This window comes from Octopus sinensis, linkage group LG17, assembly GCF_006345805.1.
Source record: "Octopus sinensis linkage group LG17, ASM634580v1, whole genome shotgun sequence".
Lineage (NCBI taxonomy): Eukaryota > Metazoa > Mollusca > Cephalopoda > Octopoda > Octopodidae > Octopus > Octopus sinensis.
The window spans coordinates 8,685,240-8,711,306 of NC_043013.1; the positions used below are offsets into that span (position 1 = coordinate 8,685,240).

Genomic DNA, 26,067 nt, shown 5'->3' on the forward strand with positions numbered 1-26,067 from the left:
CCAAGTCAATAATCAGTTGTAGAGTTGACATTGTCAATTACAACAACCTCAATAAATGACTGGTACTTTATTTTATGACCAACACCAGTGCTTTTATACATGGCAACCAGCACCAGTGTCTCCTATGTTGTCCCAGCAGCAGCTCCGTCCAAGAATTTGGACTTGGAGATCTCCATTTCTAGCAACTTCGAGGTGTTGGGCGTCAACGAAGAGCCCTCGACAACAACAAGACGACCAAAGTTTTTTTTTTTTCCAAGGTCTGGGGTCTCTTGCCCCTAAGCCCTAGACTATCACCTAATCACCATTACCCATCTTGTTGCTTAACAACAACAACAACAACAACAACAACAACAACAACACAACAACAGCAGCAGCAGCAACAATGCCTCTTACATGGCACCAGCACCAGTGTCTCCCACATGGCACCAGCACCAGTGTTTTTTATGTGGTACCATCACCAGTACCCTTTGGGTGTATAGAAATGAAATGTGGGCTGGTGGGAGAAATATTATAGGATCCAGTACATTGGTTTACCTTGAGGCCTATAATCCTGCTTAGGACCATGATGCAGATATTTTAATGCATAGCTACATGTATGCATGCACATAGGTGCAAGAGTGGCTGTGTGGTAAGTAGCTTGCTAACCAACCACATGGTTCCAGGTTCAGTCCCACTGCGTGGCATCTTGGGCAAGTGTCTTCTGCTATGGCCCCGGGCCGACCAATGCCTTGTGAGTGGATTTGGTAGACGGAAACTGAAAAAAGCCTGTCGTATATATGTATATATGTATGTGTGTGTGTTTGTGTGTCTGTGTTTGTCCCCCTAGCATTGCTTGGCAACCGATGCTGGTGTGTTTACGTCCCCATCACTTAGCGGTTCTGCAAAAGAGACCGATAGAATAAGTACTGGGCTTACAAAGAATAAGTCCCGGGGTCGATTTGCTCGACTAAAGGCGGTGCTCCAGCATGGCCACACGCCCACACCTGCTCCTACTAATATAGGAAACAAAAAACCTATTGAACAGATGCCTAAACTAAATGCAATATTGTTTTGTCCCACACATCATCCTGAACCAATAGTACAGCTACTCGGAAATTTTAGACACATCATACTGGCTTCTGTGCCGGTGGCACATAAAAAGCACCAACCGATTGTGGCCGCTGCCAGCCTCCTCTGGCACCTGTGCCGGTGGCACATAAAAAGCACCCACTACATTCACAGAGTGATTGGCATTAGGAGGGCATCCAGCTGTAGAAACACTGCCAGATCAGACTGGAGCCTGGTGCAGCCTCCTGGCTTCCCAGACCCTGGTCGAACCATCCAACCCGTGCTAGCATGGAAAATGGACGTTAAACGATGATCATCATCATCATGATCAGCAACACATGCGTATGTACATTATAAGAATGTGTTCAAAAATTCTTTCATTTCTGTTTTTTCTTCTCATCTGAGAGTTACAAACAATCAATACTGATCAAAGTAGATGCGATATAAATTTTCTCTCTAGTCTGAAACTCTTGTATCAAATTAAATGTTTGCTCTAATAAATCCTGAGAAATAGCAGCTGGACTGTAAGCATTGATAGAAGTCACCTTCAGATTGTCCGGAAATAATACATAAAAATTAGGCTAAACAATGGAGCGGAATGACAAAAAAAAAAATACAGAAAAAAAATAAGCTACCCAAATATATTTTCACTGCATCCTTACATCATCAGACACTAAGATGCCAATGTTGGAGCATCTTAGTGGTCATTTGACTTGCTAGAAAGAGCAGCTAAATGTTCCTCAAGTCACAACCTAGCTAGCATGGGTTGGACGGTTCAACTGGGGTCTGGGAAGCCCGAAGGCTGCACCAGACCAGTCAGATCTGGCAGTGTTTCTACAGCTTGATGCCCTTCCTAATGCCAACCACTCCGTGAGTGTAGTGGGTGCTTTTTATGTGCCACCGACACAGGTGCCAGACGAGGCTGGCGAACGGCCACGCTCGGATGGTGTTTTTTACGTGCCACTGGCACGGCCACGATCGAATGGTGCCTGCCACATGCCATATATATATATATATTCACATATGAATATACATATATATATATATTTATATATTTATATATATTCACATATGAATATACATATATATATATTTATATATTTATATATATTCACATATGAAAATATGTATATATATGTTTGTGTGTGTGTTTGTGTGTGTGTGTGTCTGTGTGTCTCCATGTCTTGACGTTATGTGATAATCTTAAATGAGAAGTGCTGTTAAGCATTTTGTTCGATGTGTTAACGCTTCTGCCATCTTGCCACTGTCATACTTATTTCTTTATTGCCCACAAGGGGCTAAACATAGAGGGGACAAACAAGGACAGACAAAGGGATGAAGTCGATTACATCAACCCCAGTGCATAACTGGTACTTAATTAATCAGCCCCGAAAGGATGAAAGGCAAAGTCGACCTAGGAGGATTTTGAACTCAGAACGTAACAGCAGATGAAATACCTATTTCTTTACTACCCACAAGGGGCTAAACACAGAGAGGACAAAAAGGGACAGACAAACGGATTAAGTCGATTACATCGACACCAGTGCATAACTGGTACTTATCGACTCCGAAAGGATGAAAGGCAAAGTCGACTTCGGCGGAATTTGAACTCAGAACATAACGGCAGACGAAACGCCACTAAGCATTTCGCCCGGTGTGCTAACGTTTCTGCCAGCTCGCTGCCTTTTATACTTGTTATATAACAACTGGTAATTTCACCTCTGATAATTTTGAATTACAGTTCAGTAACTAATTTAGAAAGTAACTAAAATATATCTACATATGTCTTGCTGAATAAGAACTCTTTGGTTCAAAGCCAAATTTAACAAGGTAACATCTGATATAGATCTAAATCTAATATATTATCTATATTTAACTCACAATCAATATCCAAATCATGATTTTGATTCTTATTATAGTCAAAAGTGAATTTGTTGTGATACCAATAAGAGGCAAGACTATGATTGTGATATAATGTTCTCTCATTAAATCTGGATTTTAATAGAAAATTTTATACCCATCTCGCCTCCTTGAGGCTTGCTTGAAAGGAACTCAGCCATGCAGGTGAGGTAGCTGAGTTCCTTTCAAGTAGGCTGAGTTCCTTTCGAGCGTTGGGCCTCATGAAGGCCAAAGTGGTTGAGCTCCTTTCGAATGTTGGGCCTCATGGAAGCAATGACCAAGACCTTTGGCATTATGTTGTGCTTGAGAAGAAAACCCATCAAGCTGAGCAAAATCACAGTCATGGTAGATACCAGTGTCATGCGAATGGCACCCGTGCTGGTGGCATGTAAAAGCACCTATTACACTCTTGAAGTATTTGGTATTATGAAGGGCATCCAGCCATAGAAAACCATGCCAAATCAGACTGGATCCTGGCGCAGCCTTCCAGCATGCCAGCCCAATCGAACCATCCAACTCATGCCAGCATGGACAGTGGACGTTAAATGATGATAATGATGATGAATCTACAGATGTATGTCAGATTTTACAGCCATACCTGAGATTATACAGGTATACTCTGAGATTATACAGGCATACTCTGAAAATATACAGGTATGACTTAAAATAAGCAGACATGCCTCAGAATTTATAGACATAGCATACCCTGAATGTTTGTAGAAATAGGTATAGGAGTGGCTGTGTGGTAAGTAGCTTGCTTACCAACCACATGGTTCTGGGTTCAGTCCCACTACGTGGCACTTTGGACAAGTGTCTTCTACTATAACCTTGGGCCGACCAAAGCCGTATGAGTGGATTTGGTAGACGGAAACTGAAAGAAGCCCATCATATATATGTGTGTATATCGCTTGGCATCATATATATGTGTGTATATTGCTTGACAACCGATGGTGGTGTGTTTACGTCCCCGTAAGTGGTTCAGCAAAAGAGACCAATAGAATAAGTGCTAGGCTTACAAAGAATAAGTCCTGGGGTCGATTTGATTGACTAAAAAGGTCGTGCTCCAGCATGGCCACAGTCAAATGACTGAAACAAGTAAAAGAATAAAAGAATAAAATAAAAAATATGTTAGTAGCACAACCTGAATAGACACACACACGCACGCCTGCATGCATGCACAGTCACACACACACACACACACACTCACAGAAGTGTGTTAATGGCACACCTTGAATAAATATATGTGTAGTTAATAGCAGATCCTGAATGTATACTGAAGTGTGTTAGAAGCAGACTTCTATAAATATTCAAATTTTGAGCTACTAACACATCTCTACATATACACAGGATGTGCTAATAATTTATATATTCTAGTTGTGCTAATAACACACTTCTAAATTTGTTCAAAGTGTGCTATTAGCACATTTCTGCTTCTATTCAGAGTATACTATTAACAATACATATCTAAATGTGTGCTATTAACACACCTATTAACAGCATACCTCAAATATATAAAAGTGTGTTAGTAGTACACACTATATCAGTGGTTTCCAAAGTGGACAGTACTGCCCACTTGGGAGTGGGTTGGAAAGGTCGAAAGTTCTAGAGGGACGTTGAAGAAAAGTGGGGTGATAATGTGGGGGCAATGGATGTAAAAGTCGCAAAATAATTAACTCCATTATTTTGTGGCTTAATTTGTTTGATAAACCCTTCAAGGTAATACCCCAGTATGGCCGCAGTCCAGTGACTGTAACAAGTCAAAAAAAAGATTGCATTTTATGAACAACTGCACTGTTAGCTACAGGTCTATAATGAGTCAGTTACTGGTTCACTGAGGGGAGTTCTTATGAAAATTGGGATGAACAAATACCACAAGGATCTTTTTTGCCAGGCACTGGCATGGCTGTATGGTAAGAGGCTTGCTTCTCAACCACATGTTTCTGGTTTCAGTCCCACTGCGTAGCATCTTTGGGCAAGTGTTTTCTACTACAGCCTCAGGCCAACCAAATCCTTGCGAGTGGATTTGGTAGACGGAAACTGAAAGAAGCCTGTCACATGTGTGTGTGTGTGTGTGTGTGTGTATGTGTTTATCCACCACCACTGCTTGACAGCTGGTGTTGGTGTGTTTATGTTGCCATAACTTAGCAACTCAGCAAAACGAGATTAACAGAATAAATCCCAGGCTTTAAAAAATAGAAAATAACTCTTTGGGTTGGTTCATTTGACTAAGAAAATTCTTCAAGGCAGTGCCCCAGCATGGCCACAGCCTAATGCCTGAAACACATAAAAGATAAAGGATAAAAAGATCCACTGGAAAATGATTAAATATGTAATTAATTGATTCTCGTCAATCAGAATGTTTTACCAATTTAGCTGGAAGGGAGTTTATTAATTTGCTATTGTTGGTTCTAGAAAAAAAAAAAAAAGTTACTAACTACCAATTAGCAAACATTATAGATGTTATTGATGTTGTTGTTGTTGTTGTAATCATTATCCTTATCTTCATCATCATCATCTTCTTGGTCATTACCTAGTCCATTATCTTCAGCAGCAGCAGCAGCAGCAACAACAACAACAATGGCAGCATATGCATCATCATCATCATCGTCATCATCATCAATGTCGTCATCATTTTCATTGTTGTCATCATCATTGTCACCATTATCACCATGACTACCACCACTACCAACATCATCACCACACTCTTTTACTTAACAAATCCACCAACATTACTACAACAACTGCTGCTGCAGCTACTACTACTACTACTACTACTACTACTACTACTACTACTACCACCACACCACCACCACCACCACCACCACCACCACTACTACTACTACCACCACCACCACCACCACCACTACTACTACTACACTACTACTACTACTACTACTCTCAGCTCTAAGCATAGCCGCTGTATCCAGTACTAATTAGCGCTGTTAATAATATCACATCCGTAATAGCAGCTGAATTTCCCTCGAAAATAATTAAAGAATTTGCAGGGCAATGTTGTTCCTGACTGATAGAGGAAATTATTGTCATAGCTGACAGGCTTTTGTTGGTAGGACTTCTGCCAGTGCCACATAAAAAGCACCCAATACATTTTATTAATATAAAGTGATTGGCATTAGGAATGGCATCTGTCTGTAGAAACCATGCCTTAGCAGACTTTGGAGCTTGGCGCAATCCTTTGACTTGCCAACTCCTGTTGCACCATCCAACCCATATAAATGGTGATATATTATCCTTAATATAGTGGAGGCACGTGGCTTAGTGGTTAGGGTGTTGAACTCATGATCATAAGGTTGTGGTTTCGATTCCTGGACCGGGTGACGCGTTGTGTTCTTGAGCAAAACACTTCATTTTCACGTTGCTCCAGTCCACTCAGCTGGAAAAAATGAATAATCTTGTGACAGACCGGCGTCCCATCCAGGTGGGGAATTTCTACGCCACTGAAACAGGGAAACCGGCCCTTACATGTCTGGCATGGCTCGAGAAGGAGCATTTTATCCTTAACTAGCAGTATCGCCCGGCGTTGCTCAGGTTTGTAAGGGAAATAACTATAAAGCATTTTTAGAGAGTTATAGCCAAAAAATAGCAAAAAAATGGAAAAAAACGATGGTAAATTTTTTTTGAGAGTGAAAAAAAGGTGGGGTTGCGTCCCCTAAACAGTTTGCGGCTTGTGTTTCTGATTCTCGACCCCATGTCGAATTTATCGATTTTTTTCAGAACTGGGGGAACTTTTCAAAATTTTCGCTACGTTAGTTTTGAATTATGACATTGGGCTATGTGTGTGTCAAGTTTCATCAGAATCGGTTGAAAGCCGTGGTCAGGGTGAGGGTACAAGCAAACAGACACACAGAAACACGCACAGACAAACTGCCGTTTATATAGAAAGAGATATATGTTTCTTTACTACCCACGAGGGGCTAAACACAGAGGGGACAAACAAGGACAGACAAACGGATTAAGTCGATTATATCGACCCCAGTGCATAACTGGTACTTAATTTATCGACCCCGAAAGGATGAAAGGGAAAGTCGACCTCAGTGGAATTTGAACTCAGACCGTAACGGCAGGTGAAATACGGCTACACATTTTGCCCGGCGTGCTAACGTTTCTGCCAGCTCGCCGCCCTTTTATCCTTAATATAACTGACCTACACATCCTCTCCAAATCCTAACTCAGATTTAGACAGTTTTGCTCAACTACTGTGCTGCCTACATCAACATTATATCAACAATTCAAAAGAGGTAAGCTACAAAAGAAAAACAAAAAAAAAATCACCCAAATGTATCATTCTAACTAGCATTTACAGCAGCAAAACCTTTGACTCTATTCCCTTGCTGTCCACTGATACTCCAAATATTCAACAACACATAATACAGGCTAGCAAACCTCTTGAGATTAAGGCTATTAAACAATTTTCTGGGTTACCAAGCCTCTCTAGTATATCACAGCTCATCATCATTATCATCATCATCATCATCATCATCATCATCATTGAATGTCTGTTTTCCATGGTGGCATGAGTTGGACAGTTTGTCAAGATCTGGTATGGTACAGAGCTGTGTTGAGCTCCAGTGTCAACTTTGGCTTGGTTTCTATGACGAAATACCCTGTGTAAACCAATGACTTTAAAATGTGAAGTGGGTGCTTTTTTTTTTTTTATGCTACTAGCACTAGTGAGATCACTGAGTAAACTTGCAAGACAGAAAATGATCAAGATAAAAAAAAATCTCCAACAACTAAGGGGTGGGGGCAGTATTAGGGAGAGAGAAGTAGATTTATCTCAGGTGTTGAGCGGTTAAAATTTGAAAAAGGGACAAGCACCAAGCATGTCTAGAATCTAAAATTTTTCCCTTGTAGAGTACCACAGAGATCTCTTCTTTTACTCTCCTTTTTTAATTTATCCCCACAAAACCTCCTCAAAAAATTTACACAACATCACAAACAGATGTGGCTGTGTGGTAAGTAGCTTGTTTACCAACCACATGGTTCCGGGTTCAGTCCCACTGCGCGGCACCTTGGGCAAGTCTCTTGTACTATAGCCTCGGGCTGACCAAAGCCTTGTGAGTGGATTTGGTAGACGAAAACTGAAAGAAGCCCGTCGTATATATGTATATATATATATATATATGCATGTGTGCATATGTGTTTGTCCCCCTAGCATTGCTTGACAACTGATGCTGGTGTGTTTATGTTCCCTTTACTTAGCGGTTCGGCAAAAGAGACCGATAGAATAAGTACTGGGCTTACAAAAGAATAAGTCCCGGGGTCGAGTTGCTCGATTAAAGGCGGTGCTCCAGCATGGCCGCAGTCAAATGCCTGAAACAAGTAAAAGAGTAAAAGAGTAAAAGAGTAAAGAGATAATCATTCTCAGTTGCATCTTCCCACCTCTACTCCTTAAATACGGCTGCATGACTTCTCCAACTCTACATTAACTAGAAGCCTTGCACCAGAACACTAAACTTATGATTAATTAATCCACATTGCTCCATAAGGAACATTGGGGCCACTTTCTTGGTTTCCCTGACATACATATTCCTCCCTGAATAGAATGTTGGTTTGTTACAGGATTACTAATTTTCACTAGCTGGATGGAGTGGAGCAGTGTGAAAATGAAGTGTTTTGCTCAAGAACACAATGCATTGCCTAGTCCAGGAATTGAAATCGCAATCTTATGATCAGGAGCCCAACACGCTAACCACTAAGTCAACTTTCTTAAACAGAACCTCTTTCATACCAGAAACACCAGAAAGCATCAATTGCAGTGAACCTTCACACTCAGCTGTATAAACATACTATAAATACAAGCACAACAGACAAATGTACCAAGAATTATTTACAACTCTAAAACATCCTCAATACACATAGAAGTTACAACAGTGAATGCAAAACAATGCATAAACACACTTAGAGCACTCACAGAAAGAATAACATTAACGTACAAACAATATAATTAGATCCATTAAGGATTATGCTAGTGCTGTCTTTGTTTACAGTCTTTCTGTAACAGATCATGATAAATTATCAAGAATACAAAACAGCCCACTTTACAATATCACAGATCACACCAACAAACCACCTACACAACAAAATGAAAATACTCATTTACTCTTTTACTTGTTTCAGTCATTTGACTGCAGCCATGCTAGAGTACCACCTTGAGTCAAGCAAATTGACCCCAGGACTTATTCTTTAGAAGCCTAGTACTTATTATATCGGTCTTTTTTGCCGAACCGTTAAGTTATGGGGACGTAAACACACCAGCATCGGTTTTCAAGCAATGTTGGGAGGACAAACACAGACACACAGACATTTACACACATACATATATATATATATATATATATATATATATATATATATATATATATATATATAGGCGCAGGAGTGGCTGTGTGGTAAGTAGCTTGCTTACCAACCACATGGTTCCGGGTTCAGTCCCACTGCGTGGCATCTTGGGCAAGTGTCTTCTATAGCCCCGGGCCGACCAATGCCTTGTGAGTGGATTTGGTAGACGGAAACTGAAAGAAGCCTGTCGTATATATGTATATATATATAAGTGTGTGTGTATATGTTTGTGTGTCTGTGTTTGTCCCCCTAGCATTGCTTGACAACCGATGCTGGTGTGTTTATGTCCCCGTCACTTAGCGGTTCGGCAAAAGAGACCGATAGAATAAGTACTGGGCTTACAAAGAATAAGTCCCGGGGTCGATTTGCTTGACTAAAGGCGGTGCTCCAGCATGGCCGCAGTCAAATGACTGAAACAAGTAAAAGAGTAAAAGAGTAATATGTAGGTCCCGGATTGAGTCGGGGTTAACCACAGTAAATAAGGTACTCAATACATAGCAGAGTAAATTAATTTATTTTATAGAAGGAGCTTCTACAGGACTAGAACTGTTTTTTTTTTTTTTTTTTGAATGAAACAGTTCTAGTCCTGTAGAAGCTCCTTCTATAAAAAAAATATATATATATATATATATATATATATATATATATATATACGACAGGCTTCTTTCAGTTTCCGTCTACCAAATCCCCTCACAAGGCTATAGTAGAAGACACTTGCCCAAGGTGCCATGTATTGGGAATGAACCCGGAACCATGTGGTTGGTAAGCAAGCTACTTACCACACAGCCACTAATAATAATTAGAATATCTGATTTAGGCCAGTGCCACGTATAAAGCACCCAAAACACTCTGTAAATTGGCTGGTGTTAGGAAGGGCATCCAACTGTAGAACACATGCCAAAACAGACAATTGATTTGACCAGCATTGGATTAACCATTAAGCGAAATAAGCATATGCTTAGGGCATCAAGGAAGGTGTTGGGGGCACTGCAGAAATAGTAAATGGTTTACAACAAAAAAGAAATCACTTTAAACTTGCTAAAATAATTTTCAAAGTGGTTTATATGATCAGAGATATAATTTCAAAGTGTTCGTGGTGTTATAGTGAGAACATGATCAAAGAATTTGCAATTAAAAAAAGTAGGAGAAAGTAGGCACCATGCAGTAGAAATATAAGAAAATAAACACTATTTTCCAAATTACTGTTAGTTCTGTTTCATTCTGAAAAATAAAAATTTATTTTATTTATTTTATGGTTTTATTATTGTTTATATTTTGAATTACATTATCATTGTTTATATTACATTTATATTACATTGTTTATATTTTGAATTATATTTTGAATTACACAGGGTGGCCCAAAAGTAGGTTTACAGTTATTCAACTATCTCTTTCGCATTCATATATCAACAGTTTAGATCTTAATTATAAAAAAACTAGCAGTATCGCACGGCGTTGCTCGGGTTTGTAAGGGAAATAACTATATAAGCATTTTTAGAGATGTAAAGTATAATAGCCATCTCAATATAGCTAACCACAAAGGGGGGGGTGTTACTGTAGCTTTTTACGTTCTGAGATTTAATAATAAATTTTTAGAGAGTTACTTCCCTTATATATGCCAAAAATGCATTAAAAATGGGAAAAATTGATGGTAAATTTTTTTTTAAATCGTAGACTCATCGTAGACGCGCGCTAATACCCAGAAGGGCTCGATATGAATCACAACTATAAGATACCCGGTTTTGGTTAAACTGCACTGCAAAATGTGGGAGTAGTTAGGAATCTAAATCGTAGGAGACAGACAGCACACAACCTCACTTTTATTTATAAAGATATGAAACCATTATTCAGTAAGATGGAGCACCTCCACACATGTGTTGACTGTAAGAGACTACCTTAACTAAGCCTTTCCACAGTGTTGGTTTGGAAGAGGGGGCAGCATCAAATGGCCACCATGTTCACCTGACATCAATGGGTTTCTTTTTTTGGGGTGTTGTAAGGAACAGGGTTTATGAGAAGAATCCCAAAACAGTAAATGAATTAAAAGATTACATTTCTGATGCATTCACTGAAATTGATGGAGATCGGAATTTGTGCTGCACTGTGTGTCAGAGAGTTCTGAAGAGGTTTAAAGAATGTTGCAATGTTGAAGGAGGATGTTTTGAGCATCTGAGAGATTAAACATTGTCTGTTTAAGATGTGCATCAACAATATGATTGTAAAATAGTAATTTAAATGTAATACAATGTTTTAAAAGAAATTTAAAGTGCCTACGTGATAACCGTAAACCTACTTTTGGGCCACCCTATATATGGGGGCACCAAAATTTTTCAGGTGCTTAAGGCCTCTATGAGACTTAATCCAACCCTGATCTTAACCATCACATAGAGCTGTATCAAGAGCGCAACTAACACCCCCACCATGATTGCCAAAAGCAAGTTCAATAACATGAATCAAAATTGGAGCCCTTATGAGGACATCAGCTTGCTAGAAATAGCAACTGAGTCTCCTACAAATCATGCTTTTCTGTCTTTAAGAAAAGAATGACATATTAGACAGTGTCATTCTATCTTTTATCTTCTATTTGTTTCAGTCATTAGACTGTGGTCTGGCCATGCTGGGGCACTACCTTAAAGAATTTTAGTCTTATGAATCAACCCCAGTACTTATTATTTTTGGGTAAAGCCTTGTGCTTATTCTGTCAATCTCTTTTGCAAAACTGCTCAGTCATGGGGCCATAAAAACAGTAACACTGTTGTCAAGCAGTGGTGGGGGACAAACACACACATGCATGCACATGCACACACACACACACACACACACACACACGATGGGCTTCTTTCAGTTTCTTTCTACCAAATCTTCTCACAAGGCCTAGGTCGACCCAAAGCTATACTAGAAGACATTTGCCCAAGTTGCCATGCAGTGGAATTGAACCCAGGACCATATGGTTGAGAAGCAAACCTCTTACCACACAGCCACGCCTATACAAAAAAATCAGTTTGGTCATGACTGGGGCACCTTTGACCATAGGACTTCTGGACCCATGAGGCTAAACAACAACAACAGCATCAGAACTATTATGGGTTTGTTTATGCTACACCACCACCACCACTACCACCACCACTGGCATAATTCCGATACCCTGTTACAACCCATACTAACACACTTACCTCTTCTGCATGCTCCACCCATAGCTATCCTCATCACCATGGTTACAGTATCACATGACTGTGAGGGAAATAATCAATTTTATTGTCTGCCAGCAGATAATCTGTATAAAGATTCAATCCCCACCACCACCACCACCACTACCACAACCACCACTACCTCCACCACTACCTCCACCATCAGTGCCAACATCACCACTACCATTACCACCACTGCCAACACCAACACCACACATACACCGACACATATGTTACTTTGATAACTTATAATTTAATGGTCAAATCTGTTCAGTGAGGTGGTGGTGGTGGTGGTAGTGGTGGTGGTGGTGGATGAGAATGGGGTAGGTGGGAAGAGGAGTTGTTGGATGAGAAAGAGTGACATTGGGCTGTGGTGGAGTGTAATAAGGGGATGGTAGAACAATGGCTGAGTGACGGAGCGATGGTGGATCAGAGTGGGTGACGGCTGATAGAATGATGTTAAATAGTGGAGAAGAGGTGATGATGATGATGATGATGATGGGTGGGTAATAGGTGATATTAGTAATGGTAGTAGTAGGTGGTGGAGCTGGCAGAATCGTTACTGTGCTTGGCAAAATGCATAGCGGCATTTCATATGTGTTTATGTTCTGAGTTCAAATTCCACCAAGGTTGACTTTGCCCTTCATCCTTTCAGAGTTAATAAAATAAGTACTTGTTGAACATTGGGGTCAGTGTAATCGACTCACCCACTTCCCTCAAATTGCTGCCCTGGTGGCAAAATTTGAAACTATTATTATTATATTATTATTATTATTATTATTAGTAGTAGTAGTAGTAGTAGTAGTAGTAGTAGTAGTAGTATTCAAGGTGGTTAGCTGGCAGAATTATTAGCATGCTGGGCAAAATGCTTAGCAGCATTTCATCTGTCTTTACATTCTGAGTTCAAATTCTGCCAAGGTTGGCTTTGCCTTTCATCCTTTGGTGGGGGGGGGGTCGATAAAATAAGTACCAGTTGCATACTGGGGTCGATATAGCCAACTTACTCCATCCCCTGATACTGCTGGCCTTGTACTAAAATTTGAAACCGATATTAGCGATGGTAGTGAAAATACTAATGGTGGGTGGGGGAAGTAACTGATGCTAGTGATGATGGTGATGAGTGATCAGAGTATCTACTTGATGATGTATGATAGAGACTGGCGGTTACATTGTTGACTGATGGTGACTGATGACGACTGACAGTGGCTGATGGTGACTGATGGCAACTGACAGTGACTGATGACGACTGACAGTGACTGATGGAAATAATGGTGATGTTGAAAGATGGTCATTGTGGTGATTGATGATATCTGATGATCTGCAATGATTCAATGGTTGTTGCTGATGAATGATAATGGTAGACGAATGATAGTGGTAGATGAATGATAATGGTAGATGAATGATAGTGGTAGATGGTCCATGCCAGTCTTAGTTTTCTATTACGATTCTGTTCACATCTAGAATACATTATAGGAATATAAATCAAACTCAGTGCTTGACTGATCCTTTATTCTATCCCATGATAAAAAGACCTTCGTGAGAATTGATCTGAGAACATAAAGCACTGCATATGAATTCTGATGCTCTTATGATTCCGTTAACCCTTTGTTGCCATATTTCTGTTGAAACACACTGCCTCGCCTTCAATTAATTTCAAAAATAATGCCAAGTTTAATAAAATAACCATCTGTATTAATTTGTTGTTTGGAACATAAATCAACCTGAAATGTTGCTGGAATATTATGATTTAGGTCTCTTTAAAAGAAGAATTTTGTATCTTAGAATCAAGGGTAGCTTCAGGCAGGTTGATATCAAAAGGATAAATCTATCACCTGGAGATGGAGATGGAGATGGAGATGGTCATGAGTGATGTTGGCTAATGGAAGCTGATGGGAATTTAGTGATTAATAGTCTGTGATGATGTTCATGATTGATGATGGTAGATTTAGTTGTTAGATGGTGATGATGGTTGATGATAAATGATTGTGGTGGTTGATAATGGTGTCATCATAGTCGACTGATAGCTAAAATAGTAATAAGGTAGATTGTGTTGAGTGACAGAGGCCAATGATAATGGAGGGGAGTAGCAATTGATTGATTATGAATGAAATTGATCATGGTGATGATAGTTGATGGTGGTGGCTGTGATAATTGATTGGTGAGTGATGGTGACATTCATGACTGATTTTAATAAGGGTGGATTATGGTGAATGATAGTGGCGGATACTGTTAATGATAATGGAGTTAGTTAGCCACTGGTTGATTATAAAGTTAATCATAGTGATGGTGGGTGAAGGTAGTGGTAGTGAGTGATGGTGACACTCATGACTGATAGCTGAAGTGGTAATAAGGGTAGATTATGTTGAGTGATAGTGGCCAATGCTAGCAATGATAACGCCAGCATTGGCTTCTATAACTCAACAGAGGTAACAGCTGGATGGTTATAAGGTTGAACATGGTGATGATAGGTAATGACAAGTGATGGTAGATGATGATAATAGCAATGACCAAATGATGAGGATGATGGTGGCAGCAGCAGTGATGGTGGTGGTTGTTGTGGTGGTGGTGAAGGCAGTTAGTATTGATTTCATCATTGGTAGTTGGGAGTGGGTGATGGTGATGACTATTATTGTTATTGTTGTTGTTTGTTTGTTTGTTTGTTGTTTGTTTGTTGAGTGAAGCGGTCTTCGTCCGTAGTGCGAGAAGTCCGAAACGTAGTCCTTTGCTATTCGTAAGGCCCGCAGAAGAGAAAGCAGGTCAACCCCCGACACCTAGAGCATCGATGGATGGATGAATGCGCATCCAGGCTCAGTGGTTGCGTAGGAAGTCGGGAACAAGAAACAGGAAGAAAGAGTGAGAGAAAGTTGGAGCGAAAGAGTACAACAGGGGTCGCCACCACCACCCTGCTGGAGCCTCATGGAGCTTTAGGTGTTTTCACTCAATAAACACACACAATGCCCGGTCTGGGAATCGAAACCGTGATCCTCCGACCGCGAGTCCGCTGCCCTAACCACTGGGCCATTGCGCCTCCACTGTTGTTGTTGTTGCACCCAACATTGGCCCTGATTAAGCAGATCTATAACCAAAGTCTTCTGGCCTTGACTATCCTTCCTTTTTGTGTATCCAGGATCATATTGTTCAATATCTCCCTTTTTTTTTTCATTTATTTCTAAAGACAGTAAAATATGATCCGATGGAGTTTGGTTGCTGGTTTTAGCGAGTCAAGTGGCTGTATTGATTCTTCCGTTGTTAGCTTAGCTCATGACGGTTGCGATGACAGACAACCATGGTGATTATGATGTCAACAGTTGTGAGAATATCTGTATCTCATCTGACGTCCAGATGCAGCTGCAAAAATAAAGCCACACTATCAAATTGAGAATGGCTTGCAGATTTATCTAATGCAAAGAGTGTGTGTGTGTGCGTGTGTGTGTGTGTGCGTGCATGTGTGTGTGCGTGCGTGCATGTGTGTGTGTGTGCGTGCATGTGTGTGTGTGTGCGTGCATGTGTGTGTGTGTGCGTGCATGTGTGTGTGTGTGCGTGCATGTGTGTGTGTGTGCGTGCATGTGTGTGTGTGTGCATCCATATAAGTGTACATATGTGTGCGTGTTACTATGTATATACATGCCTGCATGTTTATGCATGAGTGTGCGATTATGTATTTTCATGCATATGCACATTTGTGTGTATTTATGTGTGTGTGCGTGTGTGTACATGTGTGTGTGTGCTGGCATATGTGTGACCGAGGGAGAGAGAGAGAGAGAGTGTCAGTGTGTGCATGCATGGTGACATATGTGTGACCAAGGAAGAGAGAGAGAGAGAGAATGTATGTGTGTGTGTGTGTATGTGCATGCTGGCATATGTGGGACCGAGGGAGAGAGAGAGTGAGTGATACTGAGAGAGAGAGAGAGAGCATGTGTGTGTGTATGCTGGCATATGTGGGACTGAGGAAGAGAGAGAGAGAGAGTGTGTGTGTGTGTGTGTGTGTGCATGCTGGCATATGTGTGGCCAAGGGAGAGAGAGAGAGAAAGAGTGTGTGTGTGTGTGTGTGTGTGTATGCTGGCATATGTGGGACTGAGGAAGAGAGAGAGAGAGTGTGTGTGTGTGTGTGTGTGTGTGTGTGTGTGTGCATGCTGGCATATGTGTGGCCAAGGGAGAGAGAGAGAGAAAGAGTGTGTGTGTGTATGCTGGCATATGTGGGACCGAGGAAGAGAGAGAGAGAGAGTGTGTGTGTATGTGTGTGTGTGCTGGTATATGTGTAGCCAAGGGACAAAGAGAGAGGGAGAGAGAGAGTGTGTGTGTGCATGCTGGCATATGTGTGACCGAGAGAGAGGGAGAGTGTGTGTTTGCATGCTTACATGCATCCATATAAGCATATATGGAGGAGAGTTTAAAGAGACTTGAAATTCCAGTAGACCAGCTGTTAATCCTATACTCTCTTTTACTCTTACTCTTTTACTTATTTCACTCATTTGACTGCGGCCATGCTGGAGCACCGCCTTTAATCGAGCAACTCGACCCCGGGACTTATTCTTTTGTAAGCCCAGTACTTATTCTATCAGTCTCTTTTGCCGAACCGCTAAGTAACAGGGACATAAACACACCAGCATCGGTTGTCAAGCAATGCTAGGGGGACAAACACAGACACACAAACACACACACACACACACACATACATATATATATACATATATACGACAGGCTTCTTTCAGTTTCCGTCTACCAAATCCACTCACAAGGCATTGGTCGGCCCGGGGCTATAGCAGAAGACACTTGCCCAAGATGCCACGCAGTGGGACTGAACCCGGAACCATGTGGTTGGTTAGCAAGCTACTTACCACACAGCCACTCCTGCACCTATTCTCATTAACTTTGGTTTTAATCCTAAACAATCAGCATAGAAAAAAAATGTGATGTTATTTATATGTTATGTTAACATATAATAAATTACTGTGTGTGGATGCTATAATGCATAATTGACGTATTTACAGGAAGACCGACTCAAGAATTAAGCATTTTTACTAGTAACGCAAGGTGGCGGTGTTGTTGGTGGTGTATGTATGAGATGTTGATCTTTTTCACGGAATGTCAACATCTTATCAAGTCAACCAACTGCAAAAGTGTTTTTACTTTTTTATTTATTACTATTTTTCTTTTTTTTTTTTGGTTTTGATTTTCAGGATTCTGCACTGTTTTATAGCTTAATCCATATTTCTCATTCCCAAAATGTGTTTTCTCTCTTCCTCCTCTATGTCTCATCTCCCACTGCTACAAAAGTTTTTGCTCCTCTGAGCATTGTTGGCTTTGTACTGCTGCCATCTTGATGGATCATGTGACTTACCTCTCTTTCTTCTTTCTTTCTTTCTTTCTTCTTTCTTTCTTTCTTTCTTCCTTCTTTCGTTCTCTCCCTCATTCCTACCATATCATTGGCATAGTTTGGACAGGTTACTACAATCATAGTCAGTCCTTATTTGGACTGACTACCCTGCCTTGCCCGGCTCTCATAAGACGTCTTGTTCATTCAGTTAATCTTAGCATGATTTGTACACATGGATGCCCTTCCTAAAACCAACCTCTTTACATAGAACTCAGAGTGCATTTTATCATAACACCTACACTTTTAGTGGTTGTCATGTCCTCAACAAGATTAAAGAGTTGTGCCAGTGCCACTTGACTGGCTCCTATGTACTTAGTATGTATGCATACATATACTCTTTTACTCTTTTACTTGTTTCAGTCATTTGACTGCGGCCATGCTGGAGCACCGCCTTTAGTCGACCAAATCGACCCCGGGACTTATTCTTTGTAAGCCCAGTACTTATCCTATCGGTCTCTTTTGCCGAACTGCTAAGTGACGGGGACGTAAACACACCAGCATCGGTTGTCAAGCAATGCTAAGGGGACAAACACAGACACACACACACACACATGTTGATTCGCTAGCCTCTGCATGCATTTTTTTTCTCTCCTTGTTTCTCTCCGTGTTTCTTTTCTGTGTATCTTTCTGTTGAAGAGCGTAGGCTCGAAACGTAAAAGACTTGTTTTATTTATATTCCTGAGTGCCATACTAATACATTTCTTTGTTTGTACTCCACCTGCCTTCGTCTTTTGTTTATTTTCATAAAGCTTCCCGTTATATATATATATACATATATACGACAGGCTTCTTTCAGTTTCTGTCTACCAAATCCACTCACAAGGCATTGGTTGGCCCGGAGCTATAGCAAAAGACACTTGCCCAAGATGCCACGCAGTGGGACTGAACCCGGAACCATGTGGCTGGTTAGCAAGCTACTTGTATACATAAGTGATATATATATGTTTCTTTATACTTTCAGGAGCATCTGTTTGATATAAGTGATTTGCACCAGGAACCACCATTAATTTCTAAATGCGGAAGTCTTGAAGTTACATTTCTCTACAGTCCCGAAGAGAATACAATGAAAATAACAATCTTGCAAGCTCAAGAAATCCCAAGTAAAGACAGGGGTGGTGCTAATAGTGCCCAAGTCCGAATACTCCTGTTACCAACAAAAAAACAAAGATTCAAAACCAAAATTAAACCAGGAGATAATCCAGAATTTGGTGAAACATTCACATTTCAAAAAATACAGAAAGGTACAAGAATTTATTTATCGGCAATAATGCTTTCTATTGATGAATGGTTTTTTTTTTTGTTGTTTTTTTATGTAGACCAAAAAAGTATGGTTCTTATTCTGGTCCTTGGTTCACACCGAATCCTTCAAAAATGAAGAATGGGAGAGAGGAAGTTATCCTCAAACCAGAGATCATGCCAGAATTATTGCAAGAGTAAACTCATCATCATCATTGTCATTCAATTCTTTAGCATTTAAACCAGTCATATCCGACCAAAACATTTTCCCTCGCTTTATGTTTAGACTGGCCAGATCTGTCTTCTTACACCTATCCTACAATGTCATTCTAAATATAAGCAGTCACATCATCAACTTTTCAAAGCTGTGAGATAATGCATGATTAATTCTCAAACAATGTAGATAAGTGTTACATTTAGCAGAATAATCTGATTGCTAACACGGTTAATCTCTGTCTTCCATGCTGGTATGGGGTTGGATGGTTTGACAGGAGCTGGTGAGCCAAGGGACTGTGCCAAGATCCACTGCCTCTTTTGGTATGGTTTTTATGGTTGGATGCCCTTCCTAACAACAACCACTTTACGGATTTGACTTGGCGCTTTTTACGTGGCACCAGTACCAGCAAGGACACCAAGTAAGTTGCAAGACAAAGATCGTTTGAAGAAGCAGGGTAGAATTGGAGAAGATGAGGGAGTGGTTAGTCGACCACTGTATTTAACAGCGTTATTAGTTATGATACATAGAACATATATAGTGGAAAATTAAGACAAGAGTCAGTGTCCTTGTGAACTTGTGTTTATCTTAATTGTCAACTATATATATATATATATATATGTATATAGTTGACCAAGAACCACCATTAATTTCTAAATGCGGAAGTCTTGAAGTTACATTTCTCTACAGTCCCGAAGAGAATACAATGAAAATAACAATCTTGCAAGCTCAAGAAATCTCAAGTAAAGACAGGGGTGGTGCTAATAGTGCCCAAGTCTGAATACTCCTGTTACCAACAAAAAAACAAAGATTCAAAACCAAAATTAAACCACATATATATATATAGTTGACAATTAAGATAAACACAAGTTCACAAGGACACTGACACTTGTCTTAATTTTCCACTACATATATTCTATGTATCATAACTAGTAACACTGTTAAATACAGTGGTCGACTAACCACTCATCTTGAAGCTGACTGGATAATGATAATCTATGTGGAGCTCTAACTTATACAGTAATAGTCATACATCTGACTGTACACACAAGATGTGTGTGTGTCTGTGTACATGTAACCTAATCCTAAAGCTAAGTAGCAACTTTCTTTATATTTCATGGTAATGCCTTTAAAATGGCTCAATGGATATATATATATATTTTTTGTAAGCTCTGTTTCCTTTAGTTAAACTTGTTAAAATAAGGTCATCCCACTCACATGAAAAGAGAAGTAAAGACCATTACTGATTCTAAACATTGCTTCAGATATACAGCATAGGGCTTTTAGACAACTTCCTTAGTAGCTATATTGCTTTCTAAAACAATGTTAAATATTTAGACTGAGAAGTTTTGGTCATTGTTGATAACTTATGGATGGATCACAGAACTCAGATATTTTCTGACCCTTAAAATGAGTTGTGATCCATGGCATTAATCTCTGAAGTAATAACTGTGTCTTTTATGACATAAAACTTCTGTTCTGATTTCTTGCAAATATTCAAATTCATATTTAATGGTAGAACTCAAAGTAGACAAAGTTATACATAATAGCATTATAAATATTAAGTTAAAAAACACTTTTGTAGGGTAGATAAAGTAGAAATCTGCCCATTGGATATGAACCCACATTTTCTGAAAACACAAGAGATGTTCTACCATTCAACCAAATCAATAAGTTGAGCTTTTCTATCCAATGAATTTTTTTTTTAACCTAATATTTATGTGTTGTTATTTATAGTTTTAACTACATTGAGTTCCATTGTTGAAAACAAATTATTTCACATTTCTCAAAGTTACCTAATTGTTATGACATAAATATCATCATCATCATCATCATTTAGCGTCCGCTTTCCATGCTAGCATGGGTTGGACGGTTCAACTGGAGTCTGTAAAGCTGGAAGGCTGCATCAGGCCCAGTCAGATCTGGCAGTGTTTCTACAGCTGGATGCCCTTCCTAACGCCAACCACTCCGTGAGTGTAGTGGGTGCTTTTTACGTGCCACCTGCACAGGTGCCAAAATGGAGCTGGCAAACAGCCACGGATGGATGGTGCTTTTTACGTGCCACTGGCACGGGGGCCAGGCGAGGCTGGCAACGGCCACGATCGGATGGTGCTTTTTCTTTAAGGCAATGAAATGGCAGAATTGTTAACAAGCCAGGAAAATGCTTTGCATTTTATCTATTTTCGTGTTCTGAGTTCAAACTTCATTGAGGTCAGCTTTGCCTTTCCTCCTTTCGGGGTTGATTAAATAGATACCAGTCGAATACTGGGGGGGCGGGGTGTCTATGTAATCAACTTACTCCCTCCCCTGAATATGCTGGCCTTGTGCCACAGTTTGAAACTAATATTCAGTAATTTCTTATTTCTCTTTTTTCCTTCCTACATAAGAGGACCTGATGAACATGGGAGTACGTTTTAGGCTCTATGGTTGTGAAAGAATGCGGAGGGAGAGGATGCTGGGAGAAGCTGTCATTGGTTTTGCTTCTATTAACCCAGATATGGAATCGACTCACTGGATATTACTGGAACCACGCAGTAACCTGAGTGTAAGTTGGGTCAATTATTTATTTAAACATCAACAAAGTCTTATGAATTGCTTTGAACAATATCATTTCATTAATGCAATAAAATCAATTTACTCATCATCATTACCCCTTCAAAAAGTCTAGGCCTTTCTGTTGATGATTTATTCCAATCCTTCAAACTAAAGGTTCATCAATCCACAGAGTTACTATTGGGTTGTCCGGAAAGTTTGTGCCAATTTATAGTAGCTTAACTTTCGACTTATTTTAGAACATGGTTGAGTCCATAAAATAGGATTTGACTACATCTCCATTTAGAGCACAGTATAAGCTATCTTTTTTATGGAAGAAGGTTTATGTTCCAATAACCTGTGTTAATTCTGTAACCCTTTAAAATGGAAGATAAGAAAGTTCATTTTCGGCACTTGATGCTTTAGGAACCAGACAAAAATTGCTGCAGCTCGGCTGGGATGTGTTACCCCACCATCCATATTCACCAGATATTGCTCCTTCGGACTTCCACTTATTCAGGTCTCTGCAGAATAGTCTTAATGGTAAAAATTTCAATTACTTGGATGACGTAAAAAAGATACCTTGATGAATTCTTTGCCATGAAACCACCTCAATTCTAGGAAGAGGGTATTTTCAAGTTAAAGGAAAGATGGAGATGCATTGTGCAACAAAATGGTTCATATTTCGTTGATTAAAAATGTAATGGCAAGTATTTATTGACTTTTTTCTTTCTTTTAAAAATCGGCATGAACTTTCCGGACAACCCAATACTAACTGCTGATAGGAAATGTACTTTGTACTGAGTTACTGTTCTGAAAATAAAGAGCAAACTTGATCTATTATTCTCCTCCCAAACAATACATGCCATCCACCTCAAGGAATTGAGTCAGTTCTCTATATTTTTGTTGTGCCATGCAACATTTAAGGCTCTTGTTATAGTGCCTACAGTATTTTTGTTCTTTACTAAGAATCTTCCTTGCAAGATAATGACTCTCTTGTCTTCAGACAAATACAGATAAAAGAACATTGTTGTTGTGAAGGTCTTTCTGCTTTTGTTGGTGTTTGTTCAGATGAAGGAGAAGTATTCTATAAAAGGAAGCATGTTATAACCTTGTGGAAGATATATGAGCACTCCCCAGTGTTCTAATAGAGAATAAAATAGATTTTTATTGGAGACAGTTACAGGTTATTTTACAAGATTAAATGGATAATTTAGTACATGAAATATTTATATGCTAGACATGTTTACACATTTAAAACATACTGAGTCTTAGTGCTGAATAATAAGGGGACTTGCTTCTGATGTCTTGGCTCTCCCCAGGCATTCAGACAACCTGTCTTTTTCCTTGCAGGTGGTACCATAAATACTACAATTTATAAGGATGTTTATTGGTATGAATCTGATGAAAGTAGGGATAATAAATTGTATAAAGTCTCATACAGAATAGAAGCTAATTAATCCAACATAGCAATTTTTTTTATCAGTGAATACAATTTTGCCTGAGCATAATACTGGCTTTCAGAAAGGGTAAATATATAGATAAATACAAGCGCATACACTTGAATTTCACCTCATATCCCTGTGCCAGATTCTACTGAACGTTGAAGTGCATTTATGGATCAAGTCTGCATACATGAGAGTTGTAAAGGAGATTTGAGACCCTTAGAAAATATTTTCTGACTGATTACTAGGGACAGATGCTCATCAGAAGAAAAGATATACACTTATATATACTTATCAGCAGAATGTCGTGCATGGCTATGTTGCAAGAAAGCTTGCATGACATCTTGAGCAAGTATCTTCTATTATAGCCCCAGGCAGCTGATGCCTGGTGAGTGAATAAGTGCAAATACGTAAGTCAAAGCATACAGAATGACAAATGTAATAGCATTCTTCCTTGCATGCATGTGTATGTAAATATACACATTTACAAACATACATGATCATATGCACACACACACACACACACACATTCTTTTATTCTTTTACTTGTTTCAGCCATTTGACTGTGGCCATGCTGAGGCACTGCCTTGAATTTTAGTCAAATGAATTGACTCCAGTACTTATTTATTTTTTAAGCCTGGTACTTATTCTATCAGTTGCTTTTGCCAAACCGCTAAGTTATGAGGATGCAAACACACCAACACCGGTTGACAAGAGATGGTGGTATGGGACAAACACACACACACACACACACAGATACATATATATCCAGCCAAAATTGAAAAGATAATCTGGAACTCGACTGAGGAAAGAAAACTCCGAATGACCCATCCTTGTTTTCTTTGTATCGTCTATCTGGATGTTTTGCATTCTTGTCCCATTTTGTATTTTATATATATATATATACATATAAATATACATGATGGGTTTCTTTCAGTTTTGGTCTACCAAATCCATCACAAGGCTTTGGTTGGCCTGAAGCTGAAGTAGAAGTGTCATACAGTGGGAATGAACCCGGAACCATATGGTTGGAAAGAAAGGCTCCTTACCACACAGCCATGCCTATATATGTATGTATAGATTAAGAGATAGACAGACAGACATATATATATGACATGTACACATGCATTTATAAATATATATTTAAGGCGGCGAGCTGGCAGAATGGTTAGCACGCCAGGCGAAATGCGTAGCCGTATTTCGTCTGCCATTACGTGTTCTGGGTTCAAATTCCGCCGAGGTCGACTTTGCCTTTCATCCTTTTGAGGTCGGTAAAATAAGTACCAGTTACGTCCTGGGGTCGATGTAATCGACTTAATCCCTCTGTCTGTCCTTGTTTGTCCCCTCTATGTTTAGCTCCTTGTGGGTAGTAAAGAAATATATATTTATATATCTATATATTTATACCAAAGCAGACACTGGAGTGTGATGCAGTCCTTGGGCCCATCAGACCCAGTCCAACCCATGCTACTATGGACCCTGGATGTTAAATAATGATGTTGATTGATTTTAACAGTGACCGTCCATCTGTATAGCCATGAGTCACAGTATCAGAAATGAATTATTACCCATCAGAGATTTCTGTCCAAGGCTACTGTGTTCCAGCTGGGCTTTTTTATTCTTTTTCTTTTTTATTCTTTTACTTGTTTCAGTCATTTGATTGCGGCCATGCTGGAGCACCGCCTTTAATCGAGCAACTCGACCCCGGGACTTATTCTTTTTTAAGCCCAGTACTTATTCTATCTGTCACTTTTGCCGAACCGCCAAGTAACGGGGGACGTAAACACACCAGCATCGGTTGTCAAGCAATGCTAGGAGGACAAACACAGATACAAACACGCATATATATATATACATATATACGACGGGCTTTCTTTCAGTTTCCGTCTACCAAATCCACTCACAAGGCTTCGGTCGGCCCGAGGCTATAGTAGAAGACACTTGCCCAAGGTGTCACGCAGTGGGACTGAACCCGGAACCATGTGGTTGGTAAACAAGCTACCTACCACACAGCCACTCCAGCTGGGCTTATCAATAAAATATATCTTTATATCTCAGTTGAGCTCTGCTTTAATTTCCTGCACCACTATCTAACTGTTGATATAGCATTTATCTTAAAGGCGGCAAGCTGGCAGAACCATTAGCACACTGGGCAAAATGCTTAGCAACATTTCATCTGTTGTTACGTTCTGAATTCAAATTCTTCCAAGGTTGACTTTGTCTTTCATTCCTTTAGGGGTCAGTAGGGTTAATACCAGGTGAACAGGGGTTGATGTAATCAACTTACCCATTCCCCCAAAATTGCTGACTTGGTGCCAAAATTTGAAATCAATACTCTTTTACTCTCTTTACTCTTTTACTTGTTTCAGTCATTTGATTGAGACCATGCTGGAGCACCGCCTTTAGTCGAGTAAATCGACCCCAGGACTTATTCTTTGTAAGCCTAGTACTTATTCTATCGGTCTCTTTTGCTGAACCACTAGGTTACGGGGATGTAAACACACCAGTATCGGTTGTCAAGCGATGTTGGGGGGACAAACACAGGCACACAAAATATACACACACATACATACATCTATATATATACATATATTACGATGAGCTTCTTTCAGTTTCCATCTACCAAATCCACTCACAAGGCTTTGGTCGGCCCGAGGATATAGTAGAAGACACTTGCTCAAGATGCCACGCAGTGGGACTGAACTCGGAACCATATGATTCGTAAGCAAGCTACTTACCACACAGCCACTCCTGCGCCTTTGTATTTAT

General features: G+C 39.8%; 1 protein-coding gene across 3 annotated transcripts in view; it reads left to right on the forward strand.

Annotated features, from left to right (window-relative positions):
* The window catches only part of LOC115221029 (synaptotagmin-16), a 225,964-nt gene that overhangs the window by 177,261 nt on the left and 22,636 nt on the right, over positions 1-26,067 (forward strand). For all 3 annotated transcript variants that reach the window (XM_036510328.1, XM_036510327.1, XM_036510329.1), the window contains 2 exons: positions 18,833-19,112; positions 21,709-21,866. In XM_036510328.1, coding sequence (XP_036366221.1) covers positions 18,833-19,112; positions 21,709-21,866 — 438 coding nt within the window. The remainder of the gene's footprint in view (positions 1-18,832; positions 19,113-21,708; positions 21,867-26,067) is intronic.